Below are 13015 nucleotides of genomic sequence, written 5' to 3' on the forward strand. Positions count from 1 at the left end.
GTGAGTGTGAGTGTGAGTGTGAGTGTGAGTGTGTGTGTGTGTGTGTGTGTGTGTGTGTGTGTGTGTGTGTGTGTGTGTGTGTGTGTGTGTGTGTGTGTGTGTGTGTGTGTGTGTGAGCAAACAGCTACGTACACTCACGTTGATGTAAACTATAGCCCTAAGGCCTGTGTTGGAGGTGGTGTGTGTGTTAGAATGTGTGGATTTAAGCACAAAACAGTGGTGTTAACTTTGAAAGGTTGAGAGATGTATGTGTGTGTGTGTGTGTGTGTGTGTGTGTGTGTGTGTGTGTGTGTGTGTGTGTGTGTGTGTGTGTGTGTGTGTGTGTGTGTGTGTGTGTGTGTGTGTGTGTGTGTGTGTGTGTGTGTGCGCAACAGATATAAAAACAGGAGCAATCGGTGGTCAAGGTCACGAGTGGGTCCATTTTATCTGGCAGTGGTTTCCCTACTGGGGCAACACAACCTAGGATCTATGGACACACACACACACACACACACACACACACACACACACACACACACACACACACACACACACACACACACACACACACACACACACACACACACACACACACACACACACACACACACACACACACACACACACACACACACACACTTGCTGTTTGCCTAGCACACTGGGGAGGGCAGAGAGAGCCAGGGGGCCGGTGTACTGTTTGTTTAAACAAGGTCAATACATGCACACACACAGCAGCGTTTACTGTATACTGCATGAGGGCTGTATATGGCCTTGCTAGACTGGTCCAAGCTCAATTCCTCTTATTCCAATTTCTATCCTCCCCCACTCACTCTCTCTCACTCTCTCTCTCTCTCTCTCTCTCTCTCTCACTCTCTCTCTCTCTCTCACTCACACACACCTCTCCGTCTCTCTCCCCCTCTCACTTCTCGCTGTGCACTAAGCCTGATTACAACAAATGAGAGCCAAGCTTCCAACATGTTTACATCAAATACAGCCCCGGGGCAAAGCAGCACTGAGTCGAGCCAGTTCACGCAGTGCAGAACGCATGGCCCTGCATTGTTGTCTGTGTGTCTCCCTCATTATGGCAGTCAGTCTATTGAGAGACAGCAGAGTAAGAGAGAGACCTGTCAAGGCAAGCGAGCGAGCGAGTGCATAAGAAGGACAGGCAGAAGAAGAAGTAAGTTCAAAAATAAGTTCAAAGTCAAAGTCAGCTTTATATGTGTTATACATCCAGAAATCTCGAGATACCGTTTCCAGCAGTCCCACAGTGTGACATACTGTACATAAAACAAAACAAAAAGGGCCTAGATAAACGGGGTATACAATTTAAAATGTTAATAATATATTTAAAATGTTCAAAGTACAGTTTCAGTGCAGCAGCAGCAGAGATGGGCAGAAAAGTGACGGGTGATGGATGAGGGAAGTGCATGACTGGAACAGACATCAATGGGGTCATGGCTTTGCATTCAAGTGCTGGAGTTAGAATCATTTAATACATCCAAGTCAATGAAGATATAAGACACACAAGACATATTCTTTTTAATATCCTTGTTACCAGACACCACAGCTACACTCAGATGTGTTAAGTGAGGCCCTGTGGATTTGACACAGTTTTCTTTAAGACAGGTGTAATAAAGTATAGTCCTGTGAAGGTGTGTTTCTCCACTGTATCTGACAGCCTTTTCTCTGTTGTGTCTGCCTGCCTCAATGTGAAGCAGCAGGTAATACCAGAGGGGCTCCTTATATTTGTGTGGGTGCACCAGCACTCAATTAAGCTGTTTAAATACGCACAAGGATACCTCAGCAAGCCAGAGAGGCTTTGGACTTATATGTCTCCTAGCAACAGGTGTACCGATTATGGTCTGCAGCTAGCCCCGGAGGAATGGCTAAAACAGCCTTCCTTCAATGCACAATCACTGGGATGATCCGGTGGTCAATCATTTCAAAGTGTTGTTAACATTTGAACTTCATTATCAAAACCACGATGTTTGTTTTAGGTAGAATGTTAATGTAAAGCAGAAGATTGCTCATTTTTCGAATGTATCTTGACTCTGTAGAACATGTCTTTGAAGAGGTGGTAATTGGTCTTACTTTACAAAGCTACACTGTGATTTCATTAGCTCTGAGTGTCAGCTTTTGCACAGAAACACAAAGCATTGCTGAGAGAACCCGAGCAATGAATCCTGTCTGTCATAACAATGCAATGTAAACTCTGTCACGCGTTGTGGCCTTTGTTTGTCTGGCTACCGTACAGACGGACAGAAAAGGAGCCGACTGCTTTGACCATTGCCTTTAGAACACCCGTCTCTCTTTAGATCCCCGGTCAACAGCTGGTCCACACTTCTTTTTTAATCCTTTCTTATTTTCAAAAGAAGTCAGACTCTGCAGCCTCATGTCAGAGCACAATTTACAGTTATTTCGAATCAAAAGGTATTGATATATATATATATAGACTACTCTTAAATGTAAAGCACACTTAGTCACTCTGTTCCGTTCAATGTTACAGAAAGGTTTACATGGTCGGGTACACACCAAGTACCAGCTCACAACACCAGCTTGTTGAGTATAATAATAAGCAAATTCAACTAAATTGTGATATTTCTGACTCTGCAAAAGGATCTCCTCAGTGGCTAATTTGCCGCTTATTTTCTGTGGCTACATTTTTTAACAACCCCTACATCCTGCGCCTGGGGCCCAAAACCACAGGTTAGAAATCACTGACCTAAAACTGCTTCTCAACTGAGCCATTAAATTCTACACAGGCGCTCTGAAAAGATTCACACGGCCATTCTCCCTGAGAAATGTGGATAAGAGCCACTGGGTGAGAGGTAAGGGTAACTATGGCTGCAGCCACTGGATAAAGAAGCGAGGAGATACCAAAACAGAAACTTAAAGGACATTTTAAAGTAACTAATGTAAAGTATCTTTGTATTTCAAATCATTTCAAAATCAGTAACCCTAACCCTACCCCCTTAAATGCAAAAAATCAAAAGCTTTTCATAATTAACTTTAAACAAATGATCAGATGTCAACACTTGGCCACAAACACAACTCAAAGACAACAAGCCTGTAGCCTCAGAATGTGATCAGAATCACCTGCTGGGCCTCCCACCTCGAGATGATGGAGCGATTCAAGTCTGTACAACCAGGTCTTGGTGCTTGCATGGCAGGACTGAAGCATCTTTGGGTTTCTCAACAACACCTTCACTCGTCTGTTTGCTAATGCCAGATGATGTTACTGCGAGACAGGAATTGAAGCCGGTACTTCAGCCGTTTAGAGAGAGTGGTTTGAGCTTCAAAGTAGAGTACACACACCTCTCAAAACTGCAAACAGAGACTACTTGACACCACTAATGAGGTCCTTCCAAATCAGGAAGACACTGCAAGCAGATGCAAGGAGTGTGTGTGTCCAATCATCGCAAGCAGCTGCTTTCTGTGACAGACATGCAATGGACACAATGCCGATTGAACTCCACAAAGATGATTCAGACGGCAACGTGGCCACCCATTCAGTATACTTTACAAAACTTAAAAAATGATTAAAAAAATAACATTCCAGTTAGGGAATTCAGAACACGAGGAAACTTGTTCAGGTCACATGATGCCACAGAACTGTCATCAAGCTTTTAAACTCCACGTGGAATCTCTAGATGAATTGAACAAAATAAATATAAGGTTTCAAACATGTTTCTATTTGCTTTCAGCCATACATGTCTTCAGAAACTCACAAATGTATAAAAACTGCTACGTGGGCTTCACCTTCACAAAATGTGTATTGTTTTATCCCAAAACACAAATGCCTTTGCCGACCTCAAACAGGCTCGAGAAAGAAACTAAATGTAACTCAAGACCAACAACAGACACTGAAACAGTGTTACTAGCCTGATGATGAATACAAGAAGGATTTAGCATGAGCAAAGCATTGAGAATACATCACAGTAACTCACAGCACAACATTTATTTGATTTGAAACACATGTGAACAACACCAGCCCACAGCTCCTTCTTCAACCACTGCCTGTTTCTGTTGACACAGCAGCTCAGTGGCGCATTGATCTAGGCAACGGCGTGGCCTCAAAAGGAAGTCATCACCATGTCACCAGATGGCAGCTGTGCCGTCATCTGGTGACATCACACCACCAGAGTCCAGACCCGAGGGGAATGAGAGGTGGTAGAAGTACAATCTTTAGAAAGGGCAGCTGCTGTTGTATCAGTAACGTATCTCTATATATAAATCAATGTTTGTCATTATAACAAGGGAAGGCTCCTTCCCAAAGCTGCCCGTCTAATTGCTAATTTCGGACATATCGGAAATATAGTCCAAACTGTCCAATCTATGTATTCGAACTCTGTGCCACAGAAGCTGCGATCACACACGTCGACACCTGTGTCACCGGGCCTTCAGGGGGTAGCTGGCTTCACACCTGCATTGCACCTGGGAACACGGTATGTGTGAGCTTGTTAATGGTTTCAGGTGGTCTAGCCTTCTGCGTCAAACATATACTGGGTCAACTTACTCTGACATTCCCTCCAATAATGCACTTTCTTTGCTGTTGTTTATCCTTGTTGAAGGTTTTTGTTTATTTAACATAAGTCTGATCATGTATCTAGCTCTCAAAGAAAATGCTATTCTGTTGCTCAAACATGAATACATCACACAAAATAGTTTTTTGTGTGAAAAAAGGACGTCACAGGGTAAGGAAACGACCTTGCACAGAGCATCAAAAAAGGCTAAGAAGACCAACAATAGAGGACAGGGTGTTTAGTAAACACAGACTGAACGTTAGACCAGCTGATTCTATCTATCACAAGCCGGCTGTTCATTTTATGTTCGTCTATTTTTTTTATATTGTCTAAACTACAAAAGGTGCCCATAGGCGGTTTATTGTAAGTCTATCGTGAAACGTAGCTGGAGCTTAAGTATAAGGGAGTTACTATGAATCAACAATATTGAAAATCTTAGTTAGCAATTTGCAGCAGGGCATCAAAATATACATTTTGCGGTAATAAAATAATGAACAGCAACTGCACTAGAAAGAGTGGAGCAGCACGTAGATAGCAGGTGAATACAGAATGAGGTTTTGCTTAAGTTTAACCTCAGATATAACCCAACAATTAAGAGCAATTAAAGTCACTTGCCCGATCCTCCCTCACAGAACTCATTCACCCGATCATTTCCTCTCACATGGCTCAGCAAATCGCTGCTCATGATATGCAAAGGTAGTTTGTTTGGGCTCTCGCTTTGTCTACTCTCTGTCTGCGACTCCACATTGCAGTTTGCCGTTGTGATTTAGAAAGATCTTTCATTTCCAGCACTGGGAGTAGCAACAAACTGCTTAAGATAAAAGACGTGACTGACTTTTTGTAACTTTACAGTACAGGTATACAGGTCAAGGCATCTATGATAAAAAAATGTAATACAAGATTTATCGTATGGCAATTTATCCATCAAGAACAAAGGGTTTGGTAAACCAAGCTCATCTACTTAATTTCTCGAGGCTTACCATCTGAGTTTCCCTGCTTGACCTTACATGTGATTAACCGTTATTGGATCTGCTTTAGATTCTTATCTCGGTCAAGATTTAGCTCAACACAAACTAATTCCTATAATAACATAAAACAAATGACCCTAACACAGGAAACGTAGGGTCTGCCGCTTTCACACACGGTTAAGCCGACTGCAGTGCTATACCAATTCCCTCTGGGGAAGAGGAATGAGGGCAAGCGTGGCAAACGCTCGGTTGAAACCATTTGACAGCTAAATTATGCATCGTCACATATGGCAGGATAGAATCTTGGTGCAGCTGAGGTTGAAACAGTTAAAGGAATGGTCCACTCATTAGATAATTAATCAAAACTTCAGTATTTAGTGAAACGTTATGTTTAAAGCATACCCTGAAGAAATCAGCGATATTCCCCGGTAAATAATGATTTTATAGCTCTTTTTTATCAAGACCTGTATATTCCGTCTGGCCGCCGCCATGTTTGCCATTTTCAGTAGTCACGTGATGGTCGTGACGTCATCCATGCGTTCACTTTGTCAACACACGGAAACATGGTGGAGTATTTCAGTTCGGACTCGTCAGCAGAGGAACAAGTTTTGACCAATGTGAAGAGATTGGATGGGGGAATTCAGCCATACATATCAGTATGACAATACGACACCCTCTGTCCTAAGACCCTCACATCGTACAAGGAAAAACTTCCGAAGAAAACCCCCAGTTTAAAGGGAACATGGGAGAAACCTCAGGGAGAGCAGCAGAGGAGGGATCCCTCTACCAGGACGGACAGACGTGAAATAGATGCCGTGTATAAATTGAAAAGATAATACATTTCCAACATAGGTAGTCCAAATGTTTGGAAATGCATGTGTGTATAATGGGAAGATTATATAAGATACTATATGTATGCATGTAGTACCACCCTTGCTAGCGATTCCCTCTCTAGTTTAGCATACTCAGCTTCGTTGTCCCTGGCCATAGAATCACGATTTTATGGGGCCGGAAAAACTGGGGGGAAATACACACTAGCCGGTACTACGCTATATGGAAAGGCCACCAAAAACTGTCCTGGCCTGGACGTTAAAACGGGGCTAGCCGCTGCAATGGAAATGCGCTATAACATACCTTATTCTTACTCCGAGCACTACTTCTGCTCCTCCGTCGCTTCACACTTGCAGAGGGCGATTTCTCTACTGGCCGAACTGGTGTCCTGGTCGGTGATGACACCAGAAAGACCGATGGTACTGCATCTCAATTGAGTAATGGTTGTTCTTTAAATCCCATGTTATGTTTGATCATACTCTCAGAGTAGTCGTCCGGAAATGTGAAATGTTCGCTGCATACATGAGCCTGTGAATCTCTCGGTTCGGGCCGGCCACATTTCGCTAGCCACTGCCTCCGAATGTACTTCTTATGCTTACCTTTTGGCAACAGATGGAACCGAGCATTCCGTGGATTGTTCCTATCCGAATTATGGCAATATTTCGCGATACAGTGAGGCATATTTGAAGAGAGAAACTACAGTAAATAACATGGAGATCAACGTGTCTTCGAAAACCAAACGCATGGATTACGTCACGTCCGGGAAATGGCGGCGCCCACAGTGTTGATGTTATTTCGGTATATAATCAGTTTAAAATCACTGATAATGTCATCGGATTAAAAAAAAAAAAAGAGAGACTGGCAGAGACTGGTCTGTTTTATCGGATGATAATTTTTTAAAAATGAGTGTCATGAGCATACCATTCCTTTAATGATTGGCCTTCAAGGAGACTGCATGAGGGCATAGAGTTTCTAAAGCAACAAATGGCAGGCATTTGGGCTTCCATGTTGTTTCAGGAAGTATTGTGTCCACAGCTTTGGATTGTTTTGGTATTTTAAATAATTATCTTGTGTAAATAGTGCATAATGAGTAAAGACTGAAAAAGCCACAGCTGGTTTCCTTCTGTAGTCCCAAACAACACAACACACGCTAATAATAATTGTACCGAAATCTGTCCTTGTTTCTGATGCATTTTTGTTAACTCACCACAGATGGAATATATTGCATTTAGTTTGGTTTAGTTTATTATTTTATTTGACAGGAACAGTGCATATTTATAAAATGACTTAATCTGTCAGTTAGCTTAGAGTACAGCTAATGCTTGTTTCTTGTCCCTGCAATTGAGATTATAATGTTCTTTTCAAGCATCTTTATTCTTTAATAGTGCACTTGGATGCAATAATATACAATACTAAAAGCCATAACAAAAATGAAACGTAAAACTGGCAGCAAGATAAAGCTTACAAGTATCTTCATTTCGTTTTTTTAGGAAAAATCCTCGCTCAGTTCTAAAAAAGTTTGACAAATAAAATGATTAAAACGCCACTGCAATTCTAACAAAGTCTCTAACAAAATCTCTCTCTCTCTCTCTCTCTCTCTCTCTCTCTCTCTCTCTCTCTCTCTCTCTCTCTCTCTCTCTCACTCTCTCACTTTTTTGAAAACGACTTTGGTTCGTTTTCGTTTCGTCTCCGTGTGGACGGGGCCTTAGTGACAGCTCTCTGCAAATATCACAGAGGTGCTTAACTGCAACTTCTGTGGAAGCAGACGATGTTTATTTTATCACTCAAATATAATTATCTGCATTTTAAATATGAAAGATGATACACTGTTAGGATAAAATATAATTCACTCACATGCAGTAGAAAAGGCAATCCCAACAACCTGGAAATGTCTCCCAGGAAACCGCTGCTAAATGTATCAAATATGTCCGTTTCAGTTTACTTCTCATGTTTTATTTCATCACTGCAGGCCTCACGAGTTGACGTCTTTGCCGTGTGGTTAACGCAGCGGAGCTGGATAAGTGGGTTTCACTTAACTAATGCATGGCCAGCATCATGTTAACACGTACAGTAAATCAGCCATGAACTCAGGGGGGAATGTAATCCCCAGTATGGTGCAGACATCAGTGCTGGTATTTTGTTTAATAGAGCACAAAACCAAAAGTAATGTTATGTCAAAGAGATTTGGTAATTTGTCTGCATAGTATGAGCAATGTTTTCACAGTTAAACCTGTTAACATTTATGTAATGGTCTACAGCCTCAGAGTTAAATTACAAAATGATTGGGGTTTTCGCTGGGCAGCGGGAAGAGCACCAAACATGTGGGAACATGTCCAAATATGTTACCTTGGCAATCGGGTGGCCACCGGAAGAAGCTTTGACGGCTCCTCGGCTGCCCTCGGTCTCGTAGTGCGCTCGGTGGTGGGCTTTGGGTTGCACTTCTATCTTCAATTCATACTGGCCAAACTGGCTCGGCAGCGGCCAGTCCAGAGGAGGCAGTGAGGAGGTCCTGAGAGAGAAAACCAAAGCAAACACAAAGAGGGAGAGGAGATTAGACCTTTGAACCGATACATACAAGCCTTTTGTAAAAGATGTATTAAAAGTAAAAAGTGAAGATGTGTTTGGTTGTTTAAAAAGATGCTCTTCAAAGAAAGTGAAAGTTAGTTCATGTAAGCGTTATAAACAAATATGAGAAATTGGTCTCAGTCTTTTTCTCCAGATTTGTCCGTCCGTAACTTTTGTTTCAGATTGTTTGAAATATATATGACTTGTGAAAAATGGGTCCAAAATATACTTGGTGACTCCCAGGTTAACGTTCACTTCTATCATTGGAGGTCATATATTCAGACCTGGCGTTAGTCTCCTAAAGTTCATGGCAAAGATACAGGACATTAGCTCTCAGTCCGTGTGTCTCTTCTTTAAAACAAATTTGGTTGTAGTATTTGCTTTAAAAAAACTGCCCTGAAGCTTAAAGCTGAGAGCATGACATGTAATCAATGATGATATGCCTTAACAGAAAAGGTTTGCCTCATTTCAAAATCTGTTTGAGTCATTTATGTGACATTAAAGTGTCGGGTCAAGCCAGACAACCTCTCTTTCAACTTTGCGGCTGTTACAGCAATCTGGAAAGGTTAAAATGTGGTTTCCCCTTCGTGGCCTGATAATAGGTGTGAAATGTGTGAATAACATGCTCAGCCCCAGCAGACGGTGAATCACTGGAGAGCTCACATACATTACTCCTGTCCTTAAACACAGCACTGGTAATAGGTCAGGTTAAGACTCTAAGGTTGAATCATTTACTACGGGGGTTTTTTCTTTGTGAGTCTTCTGTGTGGGTCAGGATGAGAGTGTGTGTCAGTGACAGTGACTAAATTACTGTGTGTGTGTGTGTGTGTGTGTGTGTGTGTGTGTGTGTGTGTGTGTGTGTGTGTGTGTGTGTGTGTGTGTGTGTGTGTGTGTGTGTGTGTGTGTGTGTGTGTGTGTGTGTGTGTGTGTGTGTGTGTGTGTGTGTGTGTGTGTGTGTGTGTGTGTGTGTGTGTGTGTGTGTGTGTGTGTTAGGGCTGATCAAATCATTTGGTGCAATTTTGGCAACCAGAGAATCGAGCAAAGTCCTGGTCAAGGTGACATGACTAGTCGGAGAAGCAAAGTATCACCAGGTTGACATATACACGTGATCAATCCTCTTATCACTTTTAAATCAAAGTTGAATAGGCCTGAATAATCTTATTTTAATCGCGATTACGATTATGGCTGGCAATGATTACGAAAACAACGTAATCGAAATAAAACGACTATTTTTTTATTATTACCTTTTTCTATAATTTTTTTTTTTATACTTAAAGTTCTGGGTAATCAACTGTTAAAAACATACTGTTCACATTTTTTTTATCCAATAAATGGATGTTTTCAAAGTCAATGAATAATCGCATTTAATAATCATAATTAGAATTATTGACCCAAATAATCGAGATTATGATTTTTGCCATAATCGAGCAGCCCTAGTGTGTGTCTATTTAATGTGCAGTGCACCACAGGGGCTGGCATTGTGTGTTTTTCCACCATGCCTAGTCTGTTTTTAGTTGTTTACTGTGTAGTGCACAATCATATTTGAACAGCTGCACTCAGAAATAAAAAAACCCAATGGCCTTCTCCACTGAGAAACTGTGTCTGTCCATCCGAGTGCATTAGATCAGATTGTCCCTGAAAACATTTAGTAAATACTGGCATGAACCATTAGTATCAACCCAAGTTGTAACCTTTTCCAAATGAAACGCAAACTTTTGAGACATCTTGACAATGTGTACACAATTAATGATTCATGGCGCTAGAGGCCTACTATAGGGCAGAACAAGCTATATGTGTGTCATCCAGGTGTTTTGTCTGGTAGCAGTTACAGAGTGTCCTTGTTTACTAGCGTGGCAGTATAGACGTAAATTACACACCTTTATGTGAGTGTGTGTGTGTGCGCGCGCGTTTGTACTCTCACCGAATCCATGCATGTGTGTCTTTATGTCTATAGCTGTGTATGTTAGGGCTGAGTCAGTAAATCAAGTCCAGCTGTAGTATACGCTGTGTCATGGGCCAAGAAGCAGCCTATGCCACACACTGATTTCTAGCACAGTGTGGGCCACTGTAGGCTCTTTGTGGCACAGTGGCTTTTGCTTTTACTTGGCTCCATCGTCATAAACAGTAGAAGCTCCTAGCATGCAAACATCCAAGTCTAAACGGCACGATAGATCTTTGACAGTACAAATAATTCTCAAGGGAAAGTTTGTAAAGTTTTAGCCAGCATGGCTGACTCCCGTAATTCTTCCCTTTCCAAAGGCCTGTCAAGTGCTGGCTACGTTCAGACCAATCTGATCAGACTGAATGAAAGACATCTGAGTCGGGCTTTCAGTGGAGCCATGTCACTTCACTGCCTCACAGACTGGCACCAATGTCAAAGGAAACACTGCAGTTATGGGATGAAAAGTCATGTGTCTGATATGTTTGAAGATGTTTGAAACAACTAGCTTTTTGCGCACACATTTTCCTATGACATGGTGATATTGAAAGGTCACCGAAAGCGACTTTAAGTTGTACTTGTAACTGTCAAGTTTAAGAAACTCAGTGACTATAGACTTTAGGCACATAATGTATATCACAAACAGTTATATAAAAGTCATATCCTGCTTCAAAACAAAGTTATGACAGTTTGATTATCTGCTCTGAGTAACCGTGATGGTAACATGTTTAGCCTGTTGTGTCAATAGTCAACAAATATCTGTGATCACATGCCAGCTGCTCGATCTAAGATCTAAAACAGTGTATAAAGGCATCCTAATTCTGTTTTTCTCCCGGTTACTATGACAAAACCACCAAAGAAGTGTGGGTTAGCATGGCTGCTCCGGTAACAGGAGTAGAGGAGGACAGAGGAAATATGAGCTTTGTGGCGGAGCAGAGCAGAAGCGGTGGCCTCTGTCCTGACACAGCATAACCTTTCTCAAATGTCTGAGCCATGCTGTAGGGGCTCCCACTCTGATCACTGTCCCACTACCCAAATACCCTTCTCTACATTTCTTCTCCATTGTCCCACCATCAGCCTGCGCATTCAACGAATCCTGTCGCCTACATGTTGCACCAACCAGTCATATTTTAAGCTGTGAAATGACACCTAGTTACATATTTCAATGCATTGTAAACATGTATTGTACATAACAATGGAAGCCCTGTTTATATTGTTGTCCTGCAGCTTTAGAATGAAAGCCTATTACAATTATTTCTTGAGCATTTAGCGCATTTTTTCTGTTGCCGTATGGTATACCATTAAGCATACATCCAACCTCAATAATACCATCAGTTCCTCTGATACTTGTATTTCATTTACTTATCCAGTGATGCAGTGGTCATTGTTATTTTCCTGCTACTAAATTCTATCTTACTGACTGGAGATGCACATACTGTATTTGCCACTGAGTAAAACCGTCGTTTTCTTTAAAGGTCCCATGTCATGGCCATTTCTACTGATCATAATTCCATTGTTGAGGTCTACTAAAACAGATTTACATTGTGCAATTTTCCAAACTCACATTGGTTTCTCATACAGCATCTCTGTAAAGTATGTGTATTCACTCTCTGTCCTAAACGGCTTGTTGGAGCTCCTGCCCCCCCCCCCTCCCTGTGAGCCCAGTGGTCGTCTGCGAGACAGCGAGACACAGCTAAACCCAGCGCGAAACACACACACACACCCGCAGCCTGGCTGGGAGTTTGTGTGTGTGCCCGGGGCCCCAGGCTGAGTTCCGCAGTGTCTCGCTGTCTCGCAGACCCCACACCAGTGAGCCAGCTCACAGTGTCCCGCTCCTCGCAGCAGCGAGCCTCGCAACGTCCCGCCGAGTGTGTGTGTGTGAGTCCACGGATTGGTCCAAACGTAACGGCTCGCTGCGTCACTATACCCGAAATACGTCACTATACCCACGAAGTAAACAACGAGGCGTTCTGGGGCAGCACAGACAGGTCTTTTCTGTGTTAGAGTTGTACTCGCTACAGGGTGCACTTTGAGGGTTTGTGACTCTGCAGACCGTTACCATGCAGACAAACCTTCATAACACCAAGGGGACGGGTACTAACCAGAAAAGCATGACATGGGACTTTTAAATAAATCTTTTGGGAGCCAAGTCATAAGAGTGCCGTTAATATTTCATTGCAGAGAGCTCAGGGAGTAAGGCGTGAGAAGAC

The 13015-nt window shown here is 42.3% G+C and overlaps 1 protein-coding gene across 2 annotated transcripts in view; it reads right to left on the bottom strand.

The window, feature by feature from the left end:
* Nucleotides 1-13015, bottom strand: part of nfatc3a (nuclear factor of activated T cells 3a) — a 63773-nt gene that overhangs the window by 33147 nt on the left and 17611 nt on the right. For both annotated transcript variants that reach the window (XM_034076149.2, XM_034076157.2), the window contains exon 3: nucleotides 8648-8810. In XM_034076149.2, coding sequence (XP_033932040.1) covers nucleotides 8648-8810 — 163 coding nt within the window. The remainder of the gene's footprint in view (nucleotides 1-8647; nucleotides 8811-13015) is intronic.

This window comes from Pseudochaenichthys georgianus, chromosome 3, assembly GCF_902827115.2.
Source record: "Pseudochaenichthys georgianus chromosome 3, fPseGeo1.2, whole genome shotgun sequence".
Taxonomy (NCBI): Eukaryota; Metazoa; Chordata; class Actinopteri; order Perciformes; family Channichthyidae; genus Pseudochaenichthys; species Pseudochaenichthys georgianus.